This window comes from Pecten maximus, chromosome 2 (genome assembly GCF_902652985.1).
Source record: "Pecten maximus chromosome 2, xPecMax1.1, whole genome shotgun sequence".
NCBI classification, from domain to species: domain Eukaryota; kingdom Metazoa; phylum Mollusca; class Bivalvia; order Pectinida; family Pectinidae; genus Pecten; species Pecten maximus.
This window is the reverse complement of record NC_047016.1, coordinates 8,057,343-8,082,611: the sequence shown is the minus strand read 5'-3', so window position 1 is coordinate 8,082,611 and position 25,269 is coordinate 8,057,343. Positions and strand designations below refer to the sequence as shown.

The window sequence follows — 25,269 nt, the reverse complement described above, 5'->3', positions numbered from 1 at the left end:
TCACCTAATATAAACATTTTGAGAAGTATAAGTACCCAAACCTTTTATTCTCAATGAAAACTTTTAATATGATACAACACCTGTTAATGTACAAATATTTCCTGTTTATATTTCTGTTATTATATTACAGCTTGATGCCATCACCTGTAAAAACCACACAGACTTGTTCTGCAGTAAAGGAAGGTTTTTAAGTGAGATATACAGGGGTCAGACAGGTTATTTGTTTTCATATAAAATACAACCAATAAACTTTTATAAATAAAAGTGAAATTGATACAATTAATTCCATCACAATTATGTATGTCAGTATTGAATGAATACAATGTGTTATACAGAAATAAACTCTTTAGTGTCAATATTTGCATTATATCTTTGATATATAAGCTACAGCAAAACTTTTATTAAACAATGAACGATGTAGTGTTAATTTTGGATTTAGTAATGCATGATTCCTCAACACATGGTAGAATCTACTGATTTGAGCCTTTATTTCAATATGTACTCCACATCTTGATATGCTCTAAGATATTCAGAGTATACAGTGATGTATCTAGTCTGTTGTATGTTCCACTGAACAAAAAAAAAAAAAAAAAAAACCCAAACTTTACAAACATTTCCATGTTAGCCTGTCCAAGGGAAATATTGCGTCCCATCACCTTGTCTTCACTCTAAAAGATTTTTATTCCATTTGCCATGTTTTTTTTAATATTTAAAAAAAGTTCATGCACATGATTACTTTGGTTTATCATTTTACCTAGCCATGCCTTTTCCTCATACACCCACATACATGACCTTTTTGAGATAGAGTTACCTCCCCTTATCAATCGACTATCTAATTCTTTCTGTACGATTTGAATTTAAAACCACTTATAATTACAGACAACAAAACATCACAACAATTACAGGCTCTACTATCTATTGCTGCTTTACCATTCAATATATATCAGTTTCTGTCCCAGTAAACTATATAAGTTTCACCTGTATTCACTAACACCAACAGAAATCACTTTTGTGGAGATCAAAATTAAAAGATGAACCATCTACCCAATTTATTAAATTCACTCCATATGAAAAAAGGTGAAAACTGATGTAAAATTCTGATCTAATATTAGCAGATACATGAGCCATTACCAGTATAAATATGCCTTGTATATTTGAATAAAATTCACATTTGAACTTCTTAGGTTAATTCTTAAAACAAAAACCCCCAAAAATTGGCATGGCACTAACTGAATATGTCAAAGTTTAAGTAGAATTATTCTTCCAAATTATGTCAGAATTTTACAACCATGTATTATGAATATGATGAAACTGGAAAAACTGTAAAGAATAAGTAGCAGAGTTGCTAAGACGAGAGTTGAAGCGTATAGGTCAGTAGCTGTGTCCCCTTTTTACTTACTGCTACTGGATGATCCTGTCGAGTAGCGCTGGTGAGAATCTGAGGTTACGACAAAAATGAAGCATCTCTTTGTTAGAACATGATGGTACGAAATGACATGCAAATCTGTTGGACAAATATCATACAATCTTCTTTCTAACAAGCTCTGCTTTATAACAATGCATAACCTACTCCATACACTTATTACACACAGTACTATTGGGTGCTATTAATCTGAAAGCTAAATGGTAAAACCATGCCTTTTTGTGTCAATACCAGTTATTTTTTTCTTTCTCTTACTATCATTCATTACTTCTATTTTCTTCCTTTTATATCAACTTGACTTTCTCTCTCAATAGAGTAAGCAATTCTATTCAATCACAATGATAAGGCTCCATTTTCATGATGTCTCACTCTAAACGCTGATTTTTGTTTATAGCGGGATTCACTCCAGTGACTGGTTGATAATTTCATATCGATAAGGATTCTGAAATATCTATCTTTTCCTACAAATAAGCTGACATGAAATTGACAGAGTAACATCTATGTTTTCCTGCTAATCAGCTGACATGAAATTGACAGAGTAAATGTCACTTTTGCTTACACAAAAAGACAATGTAATGCATGCTAGTCCTATCAAGCTGTCTGTATTAACCAGCTGTACAGTGTAAACTACTCCAGCTGAATATCAGTAATGTGTGGAACATCTCTCCAGCCATAACAGCTAGCTAATCAAGCTACAATACACATATCTATTAAGTTCTCTCAAATCAAACAATGGGTTTAAATCGTATGCTTCAGTAGTTTTTAATTGATTTATTGAATATCCATTCCAGTAGTAACTGTAGTAGAAATTCATATCAGGTCACCAACAGCTTTTAGTAAAAATACTTAATGCTAGTCTGTATTCAGTAAAGGTTCAATTTTCATGGTACGATATATCTAAAAAAAAAAAAAATTCATGATTTTCTCGATGTGAAGACTATCTTTCTCAAGGATCTCTGGAAATTAAGGTTTATAAGAAAACTGAAAGTTTATAAATAAGTATATCACAATTAATATTATTGGCAGAATGGAAGAAATCCAACCAATGAAAGGGGAGAATTTGGTAAACAAGCTTCAGGCATGGAACAAATAAGGGGGGGTTATCAGAGGCAATAACTTGTTAATGTTTATAAAAATTTGAACACGAGATCAATTATGAACAGAAGTGAATAAATGAGGAGAAGTTAGGGAAACTTCAAATCACGGTAATGAGAATCTTACTGGACAAATATCCTATTGTTATTTCAAATTTACGGGAAACAGGAATACTCAGAGTCTTTGGAACAGAACATTAAACCTCTATCTGGTTGAACAAGCAGTGAGGATCAGCACAAAAACTCACGGAGTGGATCTGACCTACTGGCAGTCACACAATGGACTACGTTACTATGTCAGTGTGTTAATACCGACAGAGTAGCCATGCTGGAATCACCAACGAGGCCTGGAAACTCGCACAAACCAAGGGCAGATTACTCACCAACCCGAGTGCTCGGAGGTTGCCATACCGCATAGGCGGGAGCATTACCCCCCGGTTGCTGGGGGGCACTGCTACCCTGGTATGGGTAGTTACCCCCCTGGTACGCCATGGGATTCTCATATACTAAATAAGATGGAGTTATTTAATTGTATGTCTACCTGGAGAACCTCAGCCAGAGAACATTACAATTTCAGCAACATTCACAAAATCAGGGTGAAATTGATTAAACAATTGACAGTGAAACAAAATATTTACATGTAATATTCAAAATACAGTAAAACCCTAAATTGAGCTGAAGACAGTGAGGAAAAAACAAATATTGAGATAACAATGTTCAGAACTGTTGTGGAGCAAGAGCTATGATATATGATATATTTGCTCAAAACTTAAAGAGACCCTAAAGAATGTCTCATTAACCTTTGAAGTTTGAAATTGTCAGGGACTGATAATCCATGACAAAACCTCAATTAAGGAAGACTTAATGATAAGATGTTACAGAATGTCAGTCTGACAAAAAGATAAAGCAATTTGAAACACATGTGGGTGATAAATTGCTTTTCTCGTATAATCTATATCAAAATTACTTAAATACAACATAATCATTTTTCCCCCCAAATTCTTCAATTGGACAAGACGCCTATTAGACTGTATTAGACAGAACATCTAGAACCTGTAATTAGCATATGAGATTTCCCTGTCTCATGTACGAGCAATTCTAGCCTATGAATAGTGAGACAACTGAGCTTGTATCTGACCACGGCCTTACTCTCATAAAGCCTTAATTTTGATCTATATAAGGTATTTTACATCAATATAGGGCAGGTTTTCAGATAAGGGTTTAAAAACTTGAAATAACTTCTTACACAGGATAAAACCTGTGTAACAAGGTAGACAACTCACCTACTCCAGTTCGGGAGTCGTACACAGCGGTACCCTGTGACTGGCGTTGGGAGTAGGGTGTTCCCCCCTTATTTGCAGTTGGATCATAGTCACTAATACTGCCAGGCTGGCGTCCACGAGGTTCATGATCACCGGTGCTCCCGGGACGACGTCTACTCTGCGCCTCTACAAAGAGGCAAGGAATGCATCGCAGGTTCATGCAAGGGGTCAACGTGTAAAATGATGTTAGCATTAAGCCATATATATATATGCAGGTTTCCAGCTATTGAAAGTTTGTACTAATAGTTCACCAAAGATCTGGAAGATATTCTATTACCATTCTTGGCAAATAATATCAATGTTGATTTGTTGATGGAAGAAATGACAACACTTATTGAAAATTCTGGAAGTACTGTTACAAGATTGATCTTATGAGTCCAATGTTAAGTCTTAAAGGCTGGAATGAAATCCAAGTTAATATGGTATGTGCAAAATATTGTAGAAACCAGGAAGTTATAACATTTGTGTTCAGTATATATTTGTGTTCAGTATATATTTGTGTGGCTCTTATCCACAAGTACATCATAACAAACAACATCACTTTCACTAGCTACTAGTTTAGACAAATTAGATATTTTCAGCACCACTAACATAAAACACAGGGATCTAGGGTTCTCAGGAGGGTATTAACACCAGTGTGATAACAATATGCCTTATAAATATGCAATATCATGTACATGTACACTTAAATTGAGCGGGGTATTGAAATTTAAAAGCGAACATCTAACTACCTCGTATCATGCCATTGTACATTTCCATATGACAGTGCTCACATAGACTACATGCATGATATAGTCAAATAAGTTTCCATGGTAACCCAAAATATCTATTGGTTCTTTTTTTGTTTTTGTTTAAACACCTCAAAATACGGCTGAACTGAAATAATCCAACCACTAATATTGTTTTCCTGTTAGTCAGTAGTTTTAAAAGGATTTCTGTATTAAAGAACTTGAGAGATGTACTATTAATCCAGACTTAAAACATTACTTATATACACCAGTACAACTCGTACACAGGTGGTGACTAATTTACTTGTTTTTCCTATTCATTTTTGATAATTATGTCACAGAATCCATTTCCAAACTATGTAACTTCTTATTACACATATAGTTGCATGTGCATCTTTAAGACTGGAACAGCTGAAGCACATTTATTTCAAGTTTTGTAAAATTACCTTTGACCAGTTCGCAGTGACCTATTTTTTCTCTGCTCTGCTCTACTTACCTCATGCAGCTGATACAGGCAAACTTTTTAATGGCTTAAAACATTTGCAGCCTAAGTATATCCATTAGTAAGACAAAACCTTAAATTCCATAGATTTTTACAATAATAATGGTTTCATCACCAAATCTTAAAAATTGAAGAATATCTTCAACTGATTGGAATGAAGGTTGTACAAATTAAGATGATTTTATAGAAGAAAGGCACTTGATATACCAGCTTGTCTGCCGTACCTTCCTGTTCAACTGGGCGGTTCATCTCCATTTTATTTCTCTTGAGTACGTCTCCATGGTAGCTGACATTACTGATAGTCTCCATGTTTTTCCTCACACGCTTCGTCTCCGGATCATCAGCTATTGATATCTTAGCACCCTTTGTTTTCTCAAATTCTGCATGATATTTAATCTGTAAACAGGAGGAAACATACCATCAAATATACAATTTGTGTGGTCCAGATCTAATGTCATGATATTTAATCTGAAAACAGTAAGAAACATACCATTAAATATACAATTTGTGTGGTCCAGATCTAATGTCATTTGTACAGAATGAATCTCTGCATGGATTTGACAGAAATATTTGGTGTTCATCTAAATAGGTTGGTTGTTTCTGCATATAATATTCAGCAGTATTTCCCACAAAAGCACAATAACCAGAATTTGTTATAAAGATAACACCACTTCTCCTTATTGTTATAACCACCTTATTGTTATAACCACCTTATTGTTATAACCATTTTACCAGATACTCAGCACCACCTGTTTCAAGGTCAATCATGTGGTGTATACTAGCCCGAACATTCATACAAGTGTGAAATCTATGTTGTACTTCTATAAATGCCTGTGATTTTCCACATGTGAAGGATGCTTTATAAAACAGGTGATGTACATCCTTTGATATCAGATGAAATGTCATGCATGCTGAAATAAATTCCTGTAATCAATTAGTATTCCATGCCGTTAAAAGACTTGCATATGTGTTAACAGCATTGGGATGACTTTATCAACTGTTACATTTGATTGTATTGAACAACTTTGCTCCTACAACGAAGTTTTCTCTAAATATTTACATGCATTCAGGTTATGTAGCAATCAATATTAAATATATTGATGATTACATTTTGATAAACTGTCTCTTCTAATTCTGGTGCAAAAAGGGACCTTCTCAATATTACCCGACTAAAATCATTTTTGGGACATATGGCCTTTCATTTGCGATTCAGATAATATCTTCAGTAGCTCAATAGGTCTTTAAAGCCAATGCAAGTTTTGTTATGCTTCTCCACATTCAACAGTTCATATGTAAAGTGTCTGTAGATTTCATATGAAAGCCTTTATGCTAATTACTACTCTGTGTTTATGATTCACATTTTTTCTGTATTATCTGTCAAACAATGAAAAATTTCAATATTGTTATATAAACAACATTTATAATCTGAAATACCGTAATGTCAGCTGTTTACATTATTAATGTTTATATATAACTAGACTGTATCTCACTCATGATATTCATTATTTATGTCCGTATAGACAAATATTAATCATATCGCATACAAAATCTTGTGTGACAACTCATCACTAATCTATTCATTACAGATCCATTGCGTCTTCCTTGTCTTAGGAATAAAAGATCAGGTTATGTAGAGGAAAATTAACAAAACAATGGATGATGGGGTAGAGAAAAATCAAAACCTTATCAATGAGTCTTAATTGTGGATACAAAACACTGGGAGTTATGGAACTGGGGTTGGGAGAGTTGATACTCTTCTGGAAAGGTCAATATCACTCAGACGCACTGGTACCAGTTTTGGCTTGGGGATTTTTTGTTGTTGAAAAAGCAAATTCACACAAATATCAAGGGTATGATGAAAAGTTGAAACAACATGCCTAGAAAACGTTAAAAGTATTATACCGTACTGAAATTGTCAGTATTTCGAAAGTGAGTTCTCATTTCAACTGTATCACATATTTGGTTACACGTTCCACGCTGAGTTGTAAACTCTTTCTGATATTCTATCTGAAAATGATGAAAAACAGTTTGCGACATGGCATACACAGACAGACCTGGCTACAACACCAAACTTATCAGACCAGTTCCTTCTGTATATCTATCTGCTCTGAGGAACTAGATATATTTAATTTGCAACAATATTCCATAAATCTAAAAATGTGTTTTTTCTGAGATGGAAACATTTGTGGTATCACTGTTACAAAATTACATTAATAAAATTACTTCGGATTTTTATCTGTAGAAAATGGAATTTGCAACAAAAGTGTTCCTTGTTGTTGTACGATGAAACTCTATCTGAATGGTATATGTTATAATCAGGTTTGTTTTAAGCAGACAATTAAGCACAACAGTTATAAACAACATCTACAGCAATTCTACAACAAATAAACAATGGACAAGTGTACATCTTGGGTTTTTTCATGGATAACAAATACCCCATTCTTCCTCATTTACATTAAGGCATACCATAACTGATACTTATGTCCAATACTGTAATTCACTTTTGATCACAAATCTGCATAACAATGGTCATGCTTAAATTTATCACAACAATACCCCATTATGTTGTACCGTCATGGAAATCTCACATATTGTGATATGTCACCAAAGAAACAGGAGTCAAAATATATATCAAATTTCGTATATAATTCTGATAAAATACTCTTTTATATACAACTCTTTATACAATAATCTTAGCTATGTGATAAATCTTCAATTTATTTCCATTTCACATGTAAATTATCAGTCTTCACACTTTTTCTCATTTCACCTCGCCAGACGCTTTGTTAATGAAATACTCTTTGTTTCATGAATACCAGTAGTATAAAAAAAAACTTCATAATATGTTAGCATCTATCATGTCCCAATGATAAACATTCCACATCTCTCAAAACACAACAGACAATGGTCAAAGTTCCAAAATGTTCTTGCTAATATGAACTGACTGCAAAATGCATGGCTGCATGAACAAAGTGGTGTTGGTACAGGTCACAGTACATAGAGATGACATGTAATTCTGACAAAGTGGTGATGGTACAGGTCACGGTATATAGAGATGGCATGTAATTCTGACAAAGTGGTGATGGTACAGGTCACAGTATATAGAGATGACATGTAATTCTGACAAAGTGGTGATGGTACAGCTCACGGTATATAGAGATGACATGTAATTCTGACAAAGTGGTGATGGTACAGCTCACGGTATATAGAGATGACATGTAATTCTGACAAAGTGGTGATGGTACAGCTCACGGTATATAGAGATGACATGTAATTCTGACAAAGTGGTGTTGGTACAGGTCACAGTACAGAGATGACATGTAATTCTGACAAAGTGGTGTTGGTACAGGTCACAGTACATAGAGATGACATGTAATTCTGACAAAGTGGTGATGGTACAGGTCACAGTACATAGAGATGACATGTAATTCTGACAAAGTGGTGATGGTACAGCTCACGGTATATAGAGATGGCATGTAATTCTGACAAAGTGGTGATGGTACAGCTCACGGTACATAGAGATGACATGTAATTCTGACAAAGTGGTGTTGGTACAGGTCACGGTACAGAGATGGCATGTAATTCTGACAAAGTGGTGTTGGTACAGGTCACAGTATATAGATGACATGTAATTCTGACAAAGTGGTGATGGTACAGGTCACAGTACAGAGATGGCATGTAATTCTGACAAAGTGGTGTTGGTACAGGTCACAGTACAGAGATGGCATGTAATTCTGACAAAGTGGTGTTGGTACAGGTCACAGTACAGAGATGGCATGTAATTCTGACAAAGTGGTGTTGGTACAGGTCACAGTACAGAGATGGCATGTAATTCTGACAAAGTGGTGTTGGTACAGGTCACAGTACATAGAGATGACATGTAATTCTGACAAAGTGGTGATGGTACAGGTCACAGTACAGAGATGACATGTAATTCTGACAAAGTGGTGTTGGTACAGGTCACAGTACATAGAGATGACATGTAATTCTGACAAAGTGGTGATGGTACAGGTCACAGTACAGAGATGACATGTAATTCTGACAAAGTGGTGATGGTACAGGTCACAGTACAGAGATGGCATGTAATTCTGACAAAGTGGTGATGGTACAGGTCACAGTACAGAGATGGCATGTAATTCTGACAAAGTGGTGTTGGTACAGGTCACAGTACAGAGATGACATGTAATTCTGACAAAGTGGTGATGGTACAGGTCACGGTATATAGAGATGGCATGTAATTCTGACAAAGTGGTGTTGGTACAGGTCACAGTACAGAGATGGCATGTAATTCTGACAAAGTGGTGATGGTACAGGTCACAGTACATAGAGATGGCATGTAATTCTGACAAAGTGGTGTTGGTACAGGTCACAGTATATAGAGATGACATGTAATTCTGACAAAGTGGTGTTGGTACAGGTCACAGTATATAGAGATGGCATGTAATTCTGACAAAGTGGTGATGGTACAGGTCACAGTATATAGAGATGACATGTAATTCTGACAAAGTGGTGTTGGTACAGGTCACAGTACAGAGATGGCATGTAATTCTGACAAAGTGGTGTTGGTACAGGTCACAGTATATAGAGATGGCATGTAATTCTGACAAAGTGGTGATGGTACAGGTCACAGTATATAGAGATGGCATGTAATTCTGACAAAGCGGTGTTGGTACAGGTCACAGTATAGAGATGGCATGTAATTCTGACAAAGTGGTGTTGGTACAGGTCACAGTATAGAGATGGCATGTAATTCTGACAAAGCGGTGTTGGTACAGGTCACAGTACAGAGATGGCATGTAATTCTGACAAAGCGGTGTTGGTACAGGTCACAGTACAGAGATGGCATGTAATTCTGACAAAGTGGTGTTGGTACAGGTCACAGTATATAGAGATGGCATGTAATTCTGACAAAGTGGTGTTGGTACAGGTCACAGTATATAGAGATGACATGTAATTCTGACAAAGTGGTGTTGGTACAGGTCACAGTATATAGAGATGGCATGTAATTCTGACAAAGTGGTGTTGGTACAGGCCACAGTATATAGAGATGGCATGTAATTCTGACAAAGTGGTGTTGGTACAGGTCACAGTATATAGAGATGGCATGTAATTCTGACAAAGTGGTGTTGGTACAGCTCACAGTACAGAGATGACATGTAATTCTGACAAAGTGGTGTTGGTACAGGTCACAGTATATAGAGATGGCATGTAATTCTGACAAAGCGGTGTTGGTACAGCTCACAGTACAGAGATGACATGTAATTCTGACAAAGTGGTGTTGGTACAGGTCACAGTATATAGAGATGGCATGTAATTCTGACAAAGTGGTGATGGTACAGGTCACAGTATATAGAGATGGCATGTAATTCTGACAAAGCGGTGTTGGTACAGGTCACAGTATAGAGATGGCATGTAATTCTGACAAAGTGGTGTTGGTACAGGTCACAGTATAGAGATGGCATGTAATTCTGACAAAGCGGTGTTGGTACAGGTCACAGTACAGAGATGGCATGTAATTCTGACAAAGCGGTGTTGGTACAGGTCACAGTACAGAGATGGCATGTAATTCTGACAAAGTGGTGTTGGTACAGGTCACAGTATATAGAGATGGCATGTAATTCTGACAAAGTGGTGTTGGTACAGGTCACAGTATAGAGATGGCATGTAATTCTGACAAAGCGGTGTTGGTACAGGTCACAGTACAGAGATGGCATGTAATTCTGACAAAGTGGTGTTGGTACAGGTCACAGTACAGAGATGGCATGTAACTCTGACAAAGTGGTGTTGGTACAGGTCACGGTATATAGAGATGGCATGTAATTCTGACAAAGTGGTGTTGGTACAGGTCACGGTATATAGAGATGACATGTAATTCTGACAAAGTGGTGTTGGTACAGGTCACAGTACAGAGATGGCATGTAATTCTGACAAAGTGGTGTTGGTACAGGCCACAGTATATAGAGATGACATGTAATTCTGACAAAGTGGTGATGGTACAGGTCACGGTATATAGAGATGACATGTAATTCTGACAAAGTGGTGTTGGTACAGGTCACGGTATATAGAGATGACATGTAATTCTGACAAAGTGGTGTTGGTACAGGTCACAGTACAGAGATGGCATGTAATTCTGACAAAGTGGTGTTGGTACAGGCCACAGTATATAGAGATGACATGTAATTCTGACAAAGTGGTGTTGGTACAGGTCACAGTACAGAGATGGCATGTAATTCTGACAAAGTGGTGTTGGTACAGGTCACAGTACAGAGATGACATGTAATTCTGACAAAGTGGTGATGGTACAGGTCACAGTACATAGATATGACATGTAATTCTGACAAAGTGGTGTTGGTACAGGTCACAGTATATAGAGATGGCATGTAATTCTGACAAAGTGGTGTTGGTACAGGTCACAGTATATAGAGATGACATGTAATTCTGACAAAGTGGTGTTGGTACAGGTCACGGTATATAGAGATGGCATGTAATTCTGACAAAGTGGTGATGGTACAGGTCACAGTATATAGAGATGGCATGTAATTCTGACAAAGTGGTGTTGGTACAGGTCACGGTACAGAGATGACATGTAATTCTGACAAAGTGGTGTTGGTACAGGTCACGGTATATAGAGATGACATGTAATTCTGACAAAGTGGTGTTGGTACAGGTCACAGTACATAGAGATGACATGTAATTCTGACAAAGTGGTGTTGGTACAGGTCACGGTATATAGAGATGGCATGTAATTCTGACAAAGTGGTGTTGGTACAGGTCACGGTATATAGAGATGGCATGTAATTCTGACAAAGTGGTGTTGGTACAGGCCACAGTATATAGAGATGGCATGTAATTCTGACAAAGTGGTGTTGGTACAGGTCACGGTATATAGAGATGGCATGTAATTCTGACAAAGTGGTGTTGGTACAGGTCACAGTACAGAGATGGCATGTAATTCTGACAAAGTGGTGTTGGTACAGGTCACAGTACAGAGATGGCATGTAATTCTGACAAAGTGGTGATGGTACAGGTCACAGTACATAGAGATGACATGTAATTCTGACAAAGTGGTGTTGGTACAGGTCACGGTATATAGAGATGGCATGTAATTCTGACAAAGTGGTGTTGGTACAGGTCACAGTACAGAGATGGCATGTAATTCTGACAAAGTGGTGTTGGTACAGGTCACAGTACAGAGATGGCATGTAATTCTGACAAAGTGGTGATGGTACAGGTCACAGTACATAGAGATGACATGTAATTCTGACAAAGTGGTGTTGGTACAGGTCACAGTATATAGAGATGGCATGTAATTCTGACAAAGTGGTGTTGGTACAGGTCACAGTACAGAGATGGCATGTAATTCTGACAAAGTGGTGTTGGTACAGGTCACGGTACAGAGATGGCATGTAATTCTGACAAAGTGGTGTTGGTACAGGTCACAGTACAGAGATGGCATGTAATTCTGACAAAGTGGTGTTGGTACAGGTCACAGTACAGAGATGACATGTAATTCTGACAAAGTGGTGTTGGTACAGGTCACAGTATATAGAGATGGCATGTAATTCTGACAAAGTGGTGTTGGTACAGGTCACAGTATATAGAGATGACATGTAATTCTGACAAAGTGGTGATGGTACAGCTCACGGTACAGAGATGGCATGTAATTCTGACAAAGTGGTGTTGGTACAGGTCACAGTACAGAGATGACATGTAATTCTGACAAAGTGGTGATGGTACAGCTCACGGTATATAGAGATGACATGTAATTCTGACAAAGCGGTGTTGGTACAGGTCACGGTATATAGAGATGGCATGTAATTCTGACAAAGTGGTGTTGGTACAGGTCACGGTATATAGAGATGGCATGTAATTCTGACAAAGTGGTGTTGGTACAGGTCACAGTACAGAGATGGCATGTAATTCTGACAAAGTGGTGTTGGTACAGGTCACGGTACAGAGATGGCATGTAATTCTGACAAAGTGGTGATGGTACAGGTCACAGTACAGAGATGGCATGTAATTCTGACAAAGTGGTGTTGGTACAGGTCACAGTATATAGAGATGACATGTAATTCTGACAAAGTGGTGTTGGTACAGGTCACAGTATATAGAGATGACATGTAATTCTGACAAAGTGGTGTTGGTACAGGTCATAGTATATAGAGATGACATGTAATTCTGACAAAGTGGTGATGGTACAGGTCACGGTATATAGAGATGGCATGTAATTCTGACAAAGTGGTGTTGGTACAGGTCACAGTACAGAGATGGCATGTAATTCTGACAAAGTGGTGTTGGTACAGGTCACGGTACAGAGATGGCATGTAATTCTGACAAAGTGGTGTTGGTACAGGTCACAGTACAGAGATGGCATGTAATTCTGACAAAGTGGTGTTGGTACAGGTCACAGTACATAGAGATGGCATGTAATTCTGACAAAGTGGTGTTGGTACAGGCCACAGTATATAGAGATGGCATGTAATTCTGACAAAGTGGTGTTGGTACAGGCCACAGTATATAGAGATGGCATGTAATTCTGACAAAGTGGTGTTGGTACAGGTCACGGTATATAGAGATGGCATGTAATTCTGACAAAGTGGTGTTGGTACAGGTCACAGTACAGAGATGGCATGTAATTCTGACAAAGTGGTGTTGGTACAGGTCACAGTACAGAGATGACATGTAATTCTGACAAAGTGGTGTTGGTACAGCTCACAGTACAGAGATGACATGTAATTCTGACAAAGTGGTGTTGGTACAGGTCACAGTACAGAGATGGCATGTAATTCTGACAAAGTGGTGTTGGTACAGGCCACGGTATATAGAGATGACATGTAATTCTGACAAAGTGGTGATGGTACAGGTCACAGTACAGAGATGGCATGTAATTCTGACAAAGTGGTGTTGGTACAGGTCACAGTACAGAGATGGCATGTAATTCTGACAAAGTGGTGTTGGTACAGGCCACAGTACATAGAGATGACATGTAATTCTGACAAAGTGGTGTTGGTACAGGTCACAGTATATAGAGATGACATGTAATTCTGACAAAGTGGTGATGGTACAGGTCACAGTATATAGAGATGGCATGTAATTCTGACAAAGTGGTGTTGGTACAGGTCACGGTATATAGAGATGACATGTAATTCTGACAAAGTGGTGTTGGTACAGCTCACGGTACAGAGATGGCATGTAATTCTGACAAAGTGGTGATGGTACAGGTCACAGTATATAGAGATGGCATGTAATTCTGACAAAGTGGTGATGGTACAGGTCACAGTATATAGAGATGGCATGTAATTCTGACAAAGTGGTGTTGGTACAGGTCACGGTATATAGAGATGACATGTAATTCTGACAAAGTGGTGTTGGTACAGCTCACGGTACAGAGATGGCATGTAATTCTGACAAAGTGGTGATGGTACAGGTCACAGTATATAGAGATGGCATGTAATTCTGACAAAGTGGTGATGGTACAGGTCACAGTATATAGAGATGACATGTAATTCTGACAAAGTGGTGTTGGTAGTACAGGTCACGGTATATAGAGATGACATGTAAGTCTGACAAAGTGGTGTTGGTACAGGTCACAGTACAGAGATGGCATGTAATTCTGACAAAGTGGTGTTGGTACAGGTCACAGTACAGAGATGGCATGTAATTCTGACAAAGTGGTGTTGGTACAGGTCACAGTACAGAGATGGCATGTAATTCTGACAAAGTGGTGTTGGTACAGGTCACAGTACAGAGAGGGCATGTAATTCTGACAAAGTGGTGTTGGTACAGGTCACGGTATATAGAGATGACATGTAATTCTGACAAAGTGGTGTTGGTACAGGTCACAGTACAGAGATGACATGTAATTCTGACAAAGTGGTGTTGGTACAGGTCACAGTACAGAGATGACATGTAATTCTGACAAAGTGGTGTTGGTACAGGCCACGGTATATAGAGATGACATGTAATTCTGACAAAGTGGTGTTGGTACAGGTCACAGTACAGAGATGACATGTAATTCTGACAAAGTGGTGTTGGTACAGGTCACGGTATATAGAGATGGCATGTAATTCTGACAAAGTGGTGTTGGTACAGGTCACAGTATATAGAGATGACATGTAATTCTGACAAAGTGGTGATGGTACAGGTCACAGTACATAGAGATGACATGTAATTCTGACAAAGTGGTGTTGGTACAGGTCACAGTATATAGAGATGACATGTAATTCTGACAAAGTGGTGATGGTACAGGTCACAGTATATAGAGATGGCATGTAATTCTGACAAAGTGGTGTTGGTACAGGCCACAGTATATAGAGATGACATGTAATTCTGACAAAGTGGTGTTGGTACAGGTCACAGTACAGAGATGGCATGTAATTCTAACAAGCCACAGATAGAGTGGTCTACAGCTTAGACAGATAAATAACCTGTGTGAGTACACCGTAGAGCTGCCTATTTTCAGCCTTCAGTTGTCTTGAATTTTCAGGTGGAGAACTTAGTCTAATCCTTAGTACCATGATATTGACTCACAGATCAGTATAAGGTTATAACTAACATTTTCTGCAACAGTAAAATGAAAAACAGAAATTATTAAGGCACACCAAATACTTTGAAGCCTTGAAGCCTTCAATTCCAAAGGGAGACAACTCTAATGGAGATAAAAAAAGGTTTTAATATCACTATTAAAATCAAGTCACAAATGTGACTTTGAATACGACCTTCTCTTCTGAAGTAAACCTTGAAACATAAGTACAGTACTTGCATGCAGAATTTTTTTAGTTCCTATTAATTATGCAATACATATAGACCAGAAACTAAACCATTGCAGAATATTTGACGTGAAACTTAACAATTTTTCACTGATTATTTCCCTAAAATTAATCACTTACGTCACTTAGCACAGGAGAACATGAAGATGTGATTGTGAATTTATTTTCCCAATTATTTTAAATAATTCTATACCCAGACAGTCTAAACCACATGTTGACTAAACACAGAAACGTCAATAAATAAACATTAATCTGACAGTGAATGATAAATACAGACATTCTTTTATTAGAAGTTTATGATCAAGTTTAATGTCTGCTCTACAACTGATACATGTCCGCAGGATACAAGCTGAACGACACAATGTAGGTCTGATCTTAATGTCTGATAGTGTCATATGATGGCTAATGTCATGAAATTCTGTGGTTAGGATGATGAAAACTGTTGACCACACCCAGGAATGCTACAGAGAAACGTAACAGGTAATATCAGCACCAGGCAAAAAAAACCCACAGCGAGATAGCACTGATCTACCTGGTCACAAACTGGAGATCAGTGATACCATGTATAAATCACATACATCTGGAAAGAACAGTATTCAAAATGTTTCAACTCAAACTCAAGGTCAAATAATTCATGCCAAATTATAAAGAACAATATGGATAAGAATAACAAACCATGTGAAGAGCATGATTTCAGTCTAAACATCATCAACATATATAGGTGTCCAGGATTTAGCAAACAATTCTGGGAATGGTAGCAGGAAAATCAACAAAGGTAGTTAACGAATCAATCTGGAAAAGCTCAATATTTTATAGAATACAAATTGAACTATTCAACAAATTCAAGGGTATAGTTGCAAGGTCATCAGTCAAGGTCATTCCATATAACAGGACACACAGCATGGCCGATTACCAAGCTAATGTTTTTGGTGTTGTCCCGAACTCTTTGGAGGTCCGGAGTGTCCACAACAGGTGTAAATTGGTCCTTGGTCATCTCGAAATCTTTGTGATATTGTATCTGTCAGGGAAAACCACAAATAGTCACTTACAATGGATATTTTTCTCTGTACACTAGAATCATAGCAATAAGCTACAATCTGATTTTACCTATCAATTTGTCCTCTGTCCAAAAAACTGAAAAGCAACAATTACATGCTTTTTAAGGGTTAGCATTCAGAACAATACACTGGTCTGTTACCATACATTTTGATTAATCAAAGGAAAGGCTGCTCAGCTAATGAGATTCCATTTGGCTGTTTAACAAGTCCAATGTATTCAGGAACTGCAGAATCATCCTCATAGGTATATTTCTGCTATTCTATATATATAGTAACAATTGATTACTGTAGTGATAGCAGAGATCATTATGATCATTTTGCCAGAACTTATCCAAGGAACCAAAGTGAGGACAGCACAAACACATCTCTATACAATGTATAAATCATTATGGCCACAGTACATATAATGTGTTAACATCTCTATACAATATTAATGTATAAATCATTATGGCCACAGTATATATAATGTGTTGTATTTTCCTTTAAAAAAATTCTGGTAACAATTAATACATATCTATATATCCAACCCTATAAAAATGATTATTCTGATCAACAATTCCAACCATGACATGAGACACATTATACGATATCATTTAACAATAGACAAAGTAATTAATACCATGAAACTTCTGCGATTTATAAATTCTTTTAATAATCACAAACCTTAACTTTCCAAAGAAGTGTTTTTTTCTTATTTCTTTTTTTAAATATCAGGTCCACTTCACATAGTTCTACTAATAATATATCAAATTTTCAAATCAATAGCTTTTGTTTCAAATACGTTTTACTGGTATTAATAAAGATAATAAAATATATCAAATTTTCAAATCAATAGCTTTTGTTTCAAATACGTTTTACTGGTATTAATAAGGATAATATTCCTTGATAAAGAAAGCCCATCATACTTCAAACCTACATTTGTAAGTTATAACCCTGTAATTCATAGTTATATTCTCTGTGGATTAAGTATTTACTTAGTAATGTACATCTACATGTACACTGATAAGTAACTAGGTACATCTACATGTAAACTGCTAAGTAACTAGGTACATCTACATGTACACTGATAAGTAACTAGGTACATCTACATGTACACTGCTAAGTAACTAGGTACATCTACATGTACACTGATAAGTAACTAGGTACATCTACATGTACAATGATAAGTAACTAGGTACATCTACATGTACACTGATAAGTAACTAGGTACATATACATGTATACTGATAAGTAACTAGGTACATCTACATGTACACTGCTAAGTAACTAGGTACATCTACATGTAAACTGCTAAGTAAATAGGTACATCTACATGTACACTGATAAGTAACTAGGTACATCTACATGTACAATGATAAGTAACTAGGTACATCTTCATGTACAATGATAAGTAACTAGGTACATCTACATGTACACTGCTAAGTAACTAGGTACATCTACATGTAAGTAACACTGAAGTCAATAGGTATACTACTAAGCTGTTAGTATTTACAGAACTATACAATGGTTCTATGTAAAGGGGGATTACTCTTAATAGTGTAAAGTCAAAAGTGTTTTGAACATGTTTTGAAAAAGTTAATATCATAATTTTAACACAATAAATGGTACTTCAATTGCCAAACATGAAAAAAAAATCAATTTATACCAGTTACGATTGAGTGAAACAATACATATTTACAATAGATTAATTGTCCATTTTGTTTCTTGCTTGAACTGATCAAGTTAACTTGGTTTCAAGCCAATCCTTGGTTTAGAGCCCATGTTTTATTTCTGGTGTCTCAGGTATATATCATTGGACCCAGTTCTTGTCTGTTTAAATAAACTGTGACTTTCAATTTCTTCTTTTGATAAGCATGACGCCATGGTTTATCATGTTTCTGTTTTTTGATGCATGTACATGTGTGTAGGGTATTAAAGCTAAAGAAATATAAGTAAATAATCAAACAATATCCTTTACATAACTATGTATGTGGGGTAGTTTGAAAATACATTTCATAATAATAATTTTCAATGGTTATCATGGAAAGCTGAAGTGCAAATTAAAGGCAATTAAAGATGGTAGTCATCAATCATCTGACAGACTCAAATTTGTGTAATCTACACAGACATTTATTTCTCTGCATACAGAAAGTCAAACCTACTACAACAGATACAACAACATGTTACAATATATGTTGACATCACATGATTACCATGGTAACAAGATATAGGTCAATTGTGTCTACATATTGTAAGAACAAAACAAAAACTTATCACAGTTTTCATAACAAAGGGAGGGAGTAAGATTTACATTGAGAATTTACCGTAAATCACTTAAATTGACGAAAATCTTGACCAGAACCAATAATTCCACACAACATGGTACTTACAAATAAATTGACTGTTTTTCCTATACAGTATTGATAAAAACTGAGTATATACCAACTTTGTGTAATTTAAATAGACAATTATGTGAATTCATCAACAGAGTATAAAAGACCACACCAGTGTGATACATACTTCAGGTTAGTGGAATGACTAGATAATGAATTGGTACAAATGATTCTTCCGAGAATTTTGATCAATATAAGTGATTTAAAGTTGATATTTACAAATATACATATGCTTCAATCAGTAATCGTGCCAAATATCTATAAATTATACCGAGCTAAGATTTTGGGTATTGAGCAATAGCCGCTTCATGTCGACGGTGTCGGGCACCTGTGTGTAAGTGCCTTTTCTGCGCTCAAAATCGCTGTGATACTGAACCTGTTGTAGTCGGGAACCAAACAAAGAAAACAATTCTCGGGATGAACAATAGGCAAATTATATGGTTTCATGGTACCTTCTGCACGAGCCCTGTCATATATATTTTCAATTATACAGGACTGAGAACAAACACCCTTTTTCAGACTTATTACGGTATTTCTTTGAATTCAATATGATTAAGTTATCAAAATATATCAAGAATATCAAATATATTTTTGAAAATAAATATTAGGAAAAAGTATCATCAGATGAATCTCAATTTTGAAATTCATAACAATTTATTACAAGGTCATCATTTGAAACAATAATTCAATTTGAAATGAAAAATAACAAGATTTTAACAAGCCAACTCCGGTAACGATTCTATGTATAAAATGGTCATTAATATAACCAAATACAAAAGCAGCAAAATTAGTCTACACTATCAACCACCTATCAACCATCTATTAAAAAACATGAACAAAAGTGATTACACAAACTACTACATATTGAAAGCATAATTAAAATTTAGAAGTAGAAAGAAACACTGAACTATTTCTACCAAACACACCATGCTGTAATAGTGATGATGGGTATATATTCTATAGATCCAAAATTGTGAAAAGTGCAAATAACAAATGTTTAAAGAGGTGAAATAAGGAAGATAATTGTGTATTTTTCATTTCCTCTCATGCCTATTTTTCAAAAAAATATTCCTAATTACGAATATTTCAATTGAATTACATAGTTTTACCATACAAACAAACAAGCTCAAACCCTTTATCAAGATACAGACAAATCCCTTATTCTTTATTTACACCAAATAAAATTATCTCCAGAAAATTTGAAAAAAAAACCCACAAAAAAAACAAATAAAACAAATAAAAAACCTTCAACAAATCATATTAAGATCCTCATCTATTTCTATGTCATATGAATATATGTGATTTGAGTGAGTGTCTATTTTGAATGAAATGGTGGTATCAAATGTACAGTACACTTTTTTCTGATGTATTAATCAGAACTCTTTGTTCAATTCCTGAAATGCAAATTTTTCATACTATAGATGACCTTTTGAACTCTACATGTCCCTACATTAGATTGTTACCTATGTTTTCTGATACTGACTGTAAGTACTTACATTACTCTGGATTTTCGTGTTCTCTGCGATTCTTCTGGACTCTGGAGTGTCTGCCACAACTGTGTGTGTTGTCTTGGGATAATGCCTACAAAAATATTGTTCTTTTTTAAATCTAAGATTTAAAACTAACAAAATTTATAGTATTTTATATTTCAAATCAAAACAGAAATAATGTTCAGCTTTGGTCAAACTCTTGCATTTCTTTCTTGATGTTTTTTTTTGCAGTGGCCTTCAAGTTTTAAGTTATTTTTTCTATCAGTATGTTTACTCTTCACAAATCAATACCTACACTATTTTTCTAAACATTAAACAGATGTAGTGAAACATGACATACATATACATTACATACACTAATAATCACCAAAGCTGCTGTACACCTTATTGCCATTAATATCATCAAGATGAATATGTAATTAGTGGATGATTTTATCATTGATAGTAATACCAATTTGATAGCGTGTAGACAATATTTATTAATTCTACAGTTGTCCTTGCCTGTTACAAATGAAACACTACACCAGAGAAACACTCCGCTATATTCCAGTTATGTGTCTCTTACACTGTTATGTTACAATGTTGGCAGTCAGTGGTATTTCTGACTGTTTACATTTGTCCTGTGTGCCATAACTAAACATTACAGCGACCCTGTCCAGCTACCATGTACACTAACATCCCTGCTGCCTTTCAGGAGTACTTTGTTCAGCTACAGCAGACATTGATGGTGGGCTTATTACCAGGTAGTTATTGCTGAATGTACATAAAGACCTTCACCAAGAAGCTGTCTTGACCTTTATTGGGAAATGAAGTGATTATAGTTTGCTAGCTTCATTGACGCGAAGCTAAGTGAAAATGTTAATATTACAAAATAATATAATATTCAAGCTCAAAGATGTGTGTCCATATAGACACGACTTCCTAGAGGTATCACATATAATACCAAATATGGCGGGACAAATAATTGTACTTTTACCAAGAGATGCATGCCTAAAAACATAAAACACCCTAGAGCTGAACCAGTATATCTCAACTTCGAGCTTGGAGCTGTTGAATTTGTGGCTAATCAGGGCATAAACTTCTAGCTTGGAGCTGTTAAATTTGAGACTAATCAGGGCATACACAAACAACTATTTGTAATATACAGCTATAGGAGAGTAACATACTGTATGGTGCATAAAACAATCATTTATACAATTGTGTGGACAAGTACTCCACAATCCTGACATGCTGGACCCCACATGGTACCTGGTCGTTCTGCACATGAATTATACAGCTCCAAAAGACGCATCACAGCAGCCATCAATGTGACTGTTTGTAAGCCATCAATGTTGTGTAGTGTGTGTGGTGTAGTGTGTGTGGTGTAGTGTGTTTGTAAGCCATCAATGTGGTGTAGTGTGTGTGGTGTAGTGCGTGTGGTGTGGTGTGTGTGGTGTAGTGTGGTGTGGTGGTGGTGTGGTGTGGGGTGGTGTGGTGGTGTGGGTGTGTGGTGTGGTGGTGTGTGTGTGTAGTGGTGGTTTGTGTGGTTGTGTGTGTGTGGTGTAGTTGTTGTTGTGGTTGGTGTGGTGTGGTGTAGTGTGTGGGTGGTGTGGTGTGTGTGTGTGTGTGTGTGTGTGTGTGTGGTGTGTGTGTGGGTGTTGTGTGGTGTGTGTGTTGTGTGTTTGTGTGTGTGTGGTGGGTGGTGTTGTGGTGTGTGTGTGGTGGTGGTGTGGTGTGTGTGTGTGGTGTAGTGTGTGGTGTAGTGGTGTGTGTGTGTTGAGCCATCATGGTGTGGTGTGTGTGGTGTAGTGTGTTTGGTGTAGTGTGTTTGGTGTAGTGTGTGTGGTGTGGTTTGTAAGCCATCAATGTGGTGTAGAGTGTGTGGTGTAGTGTGTTGGTGTAGTGTGTGTGGTGTGTGTGTGTGGTGTAGTGTGTGTGGTGTAGTGTGTTTGTAAGCCATCAATGTGGTGTAGAGTGTGTGGTGTAGTGTGTGTGGTGTAGTGTGGTGGTGTAGTGTGTGTGGTGTAGTGTGTTTGGTGTAGTGTGTTTGTAAGCCATCAATGTGGTGTAGTGTGTGTGGTGTAGTGTGTGTGGTGTAGTGTGTTTGGTGTAGTGGTGTGTGGTGTAGTGTGTGTGGTGTAGTGTGTGGTGTGTAGTGTGTGTGGTGTAGTGTGTTTGTAAGCCATCAATGTGGTGTAGTGTGTGTGGTGTAGAGTGTTTGTAAGCCATCAATGTGGTGTAGTGTGTGTGGTGTGGTGTGTGTGGTGTAGTGTGTGTGGTGTAGTGTGTGTGGTGTAGTGTGTTTGGTGTAGTGTGTGTGGTGTAGTGTGTGTGGTGTAGTGTGTGTGGTGTAGTGTGTTTGTAAGCCATCAATGTGGTGTAGTGTGTGTGGTGTAGAGTGTTTGTAAGCCATCAATGTGGTGTGGTGTGTGTGGTGTAGTGTGTGTGGTGTGGTGTGTTTGTATGTACTGGGATGTAAACAAATCAGGTGTGTTTCCATTGTAATACTGTAACTATCCATTCAAGCAAACTGTCACCCAGCCATCAGATTTCTATCGATTGCTGCCAATATCCACCAAAACCACAATTGTTTAACAAAGCACAACCATATATTCAAGTCACCATATACATCTGATCAGATGTAACACAGCCACCCACCCCAGATTGTAAACTGATCACACCACTTAATATTTACACTGATCACATCGCTCAAGATTTACACTGATCACAGCACCCAAGATTTACACTGATCACAGCACCCAAGGTTTTACCCAACGTTGATCATATCACCTTAGGTTTTACCTGACATTGATCACAACACTTGAGGTTTTACTGACATTGATCACAACACTTGAGGTTTTACCTGACAACGATCACAACACTCAAGGTTTTACCTGACATTGATTACAACACTCAACGCTTTACCTGACACTGATCACAACACTTGAGGTTTTACCTGACATCGATCACAACACTCAAGGCTTTACCTGACATCGATCACAACACTCAAGGTTTTACCTGACACTGATCATAATACTCAAGGTTTTACCTGACATTGATTACAACACTCAAGGCTTTACCTGACACTGATCACAACACTCAAGGCTTTACCTGACATCGATCACAACACTTGAGGTTTTACTGACATTGATCACAACACTTGAGGTTTTACTGACATCGATCACAACACTAGAGGTTTTACCTGACATTGATTACAACACTCAAGGCTTTACCTGACATCGATCACAACACTTGAGGTTTTACCTGACATTGATCACAACACTTGAGGTTTTACTGACATTGATTACAACACTCAAGGCTTTACCTGACATTGATTACAACACTCAAGGTTTTACCTGACATTGATTACAACACTCAAGGCTTTACCTGACATCGATCACAACACTTGAGGTTTTACCTGACATTGATCACAACACTTGAGGTTTTACTGACATTGATTACAACACTCAAGGCTTTACCTGACATTGATTACAACACTCAAGGTTTTACCTGACATTGATTACAACACTCAAGGCTTTACCTGACATCGATCACAACACTTGAGGTTTTACCTGACATTGATCACAACACTTGAGGTTTTACTGACACTGATCACAACACTTGAGGTTTTACCTGACATTGATTACAACACTCAAGGCTTTCCCTGACAATGATCACAACACTCAAGGTTTTACATGACAATGATTACACCACACAAGGTTTTATCTAATCAAGACCGTAGTTCTCAAATTAAGGTGTTACAATAATGATCACGATTTTTACCTGAAATTATCATAACATCCAGGATTTTACCCAATTCTTGTTTTTTCAACACTTTGTGGTCATACTCACGCATTGCAGTATGGCAATTTATTATATCCTTTGTAATTCTTCATATTAAGTGTCATCCCACACTCTTGACAACGGAAACATCCCTTGTGCCATACCTGTAAATATTCAAAGATACAAATAGTTCATCACTTTGCAAAATAAATTAATAAAATCTCACTTTTTTATTCAGTATGGAAAGTTCTATGCTGTTAAAATCACAAAATTCAGAGCATAGTTTTGACATTATTGATGGCCATGGGGTCAATCACTAAATTTTATGATTCAAACATATTTTGGCTTCAACAATGAGTAACTTTTTCACAGCTTTGCGGCCACTTACTCCTAGCAATAAACAAGGAGGTGTACATTTGTATATAAAACATTCAAATTGCTGATCATGAAGAATAATGAAATTATCCCGATATCTGGATTTAAAAGCAAGGCCATAAAACATGTAATTACTAGCTGGCCTCAAACTCCATCCAAACTTCAATACACTGATTATATGTTGGTTTTTAGCTGAATTTGAAGATTCATTTCAATGCCAAAATAACTTACAAAATAACTGTATACATGTACAGTATAAGATATGTTCTAGTATCTATATTTTATACTCATGGACGTAAAGTGACCTGAAGAACATTGAAATGAGCAAGTGTTCTAATTACTGGATGTATGTGGAAATACACATCCATGGCCAA

General features: G+C 36.7%; 1 protein-coding gene across 23 annotated transcripts in view; it reads right to left on the bottom strand.

Moving 5' to 3' along the window:
* LOC117315791 (LIM zinc-binding domain-containing Nebulette-like) overlaps window positions 1-25,269 on the bottom strand; it is a 78,340-nt gene that overhangs the window by 14,990 nt on the left and 38,081 nt on the right. For 7 of the 23 annotated variants that reach the window (XM_033870259.1, XM_033870203.1, XM_033870210.1 and 4 more), the window contains exons 2-9: window positions 24,590-24,684; window positions 20,765-20,849; window positions 19,540-19,644; window positions 16,752-16,856; window positions 6,972-7,076; window positions 5,294-5,465; window positions 3,801-3,965; window positions 1,400-1,438 (exon numbers count right to left, since the gene is read on the bottom strand). In XM_033870259.1, the coding sequence (XP_033726150.1) occupies window positions 1,400-1,438; window positions 3,801-3,965; window positions 5,294-5,465; window positions 6,972-7,076; window positions 16,752-16,856; window positions 19,540-19,644; window positions 20,765-20,849; window positions 24,590-24,684 (871 nt within the window). Of the gene's footprint in view, window positions 1-1,399; window positions 1,439-2,900; window positions 3,024-3,800; window positions 3,966-5,293; window positions 5,466-6,971; window positions 7,077-16,751; window positions 16,857-19,539; window positions 19,645-20,764; window positions 20,850-24,589; window positions 24,685-25,269 lie in introns of all 23 variants that reach the window. The other 16 variants (XM_033870216.1, XM_033870189.1, XM_033870197.1 and 13 more) reach the window with 9 other exon arrangements.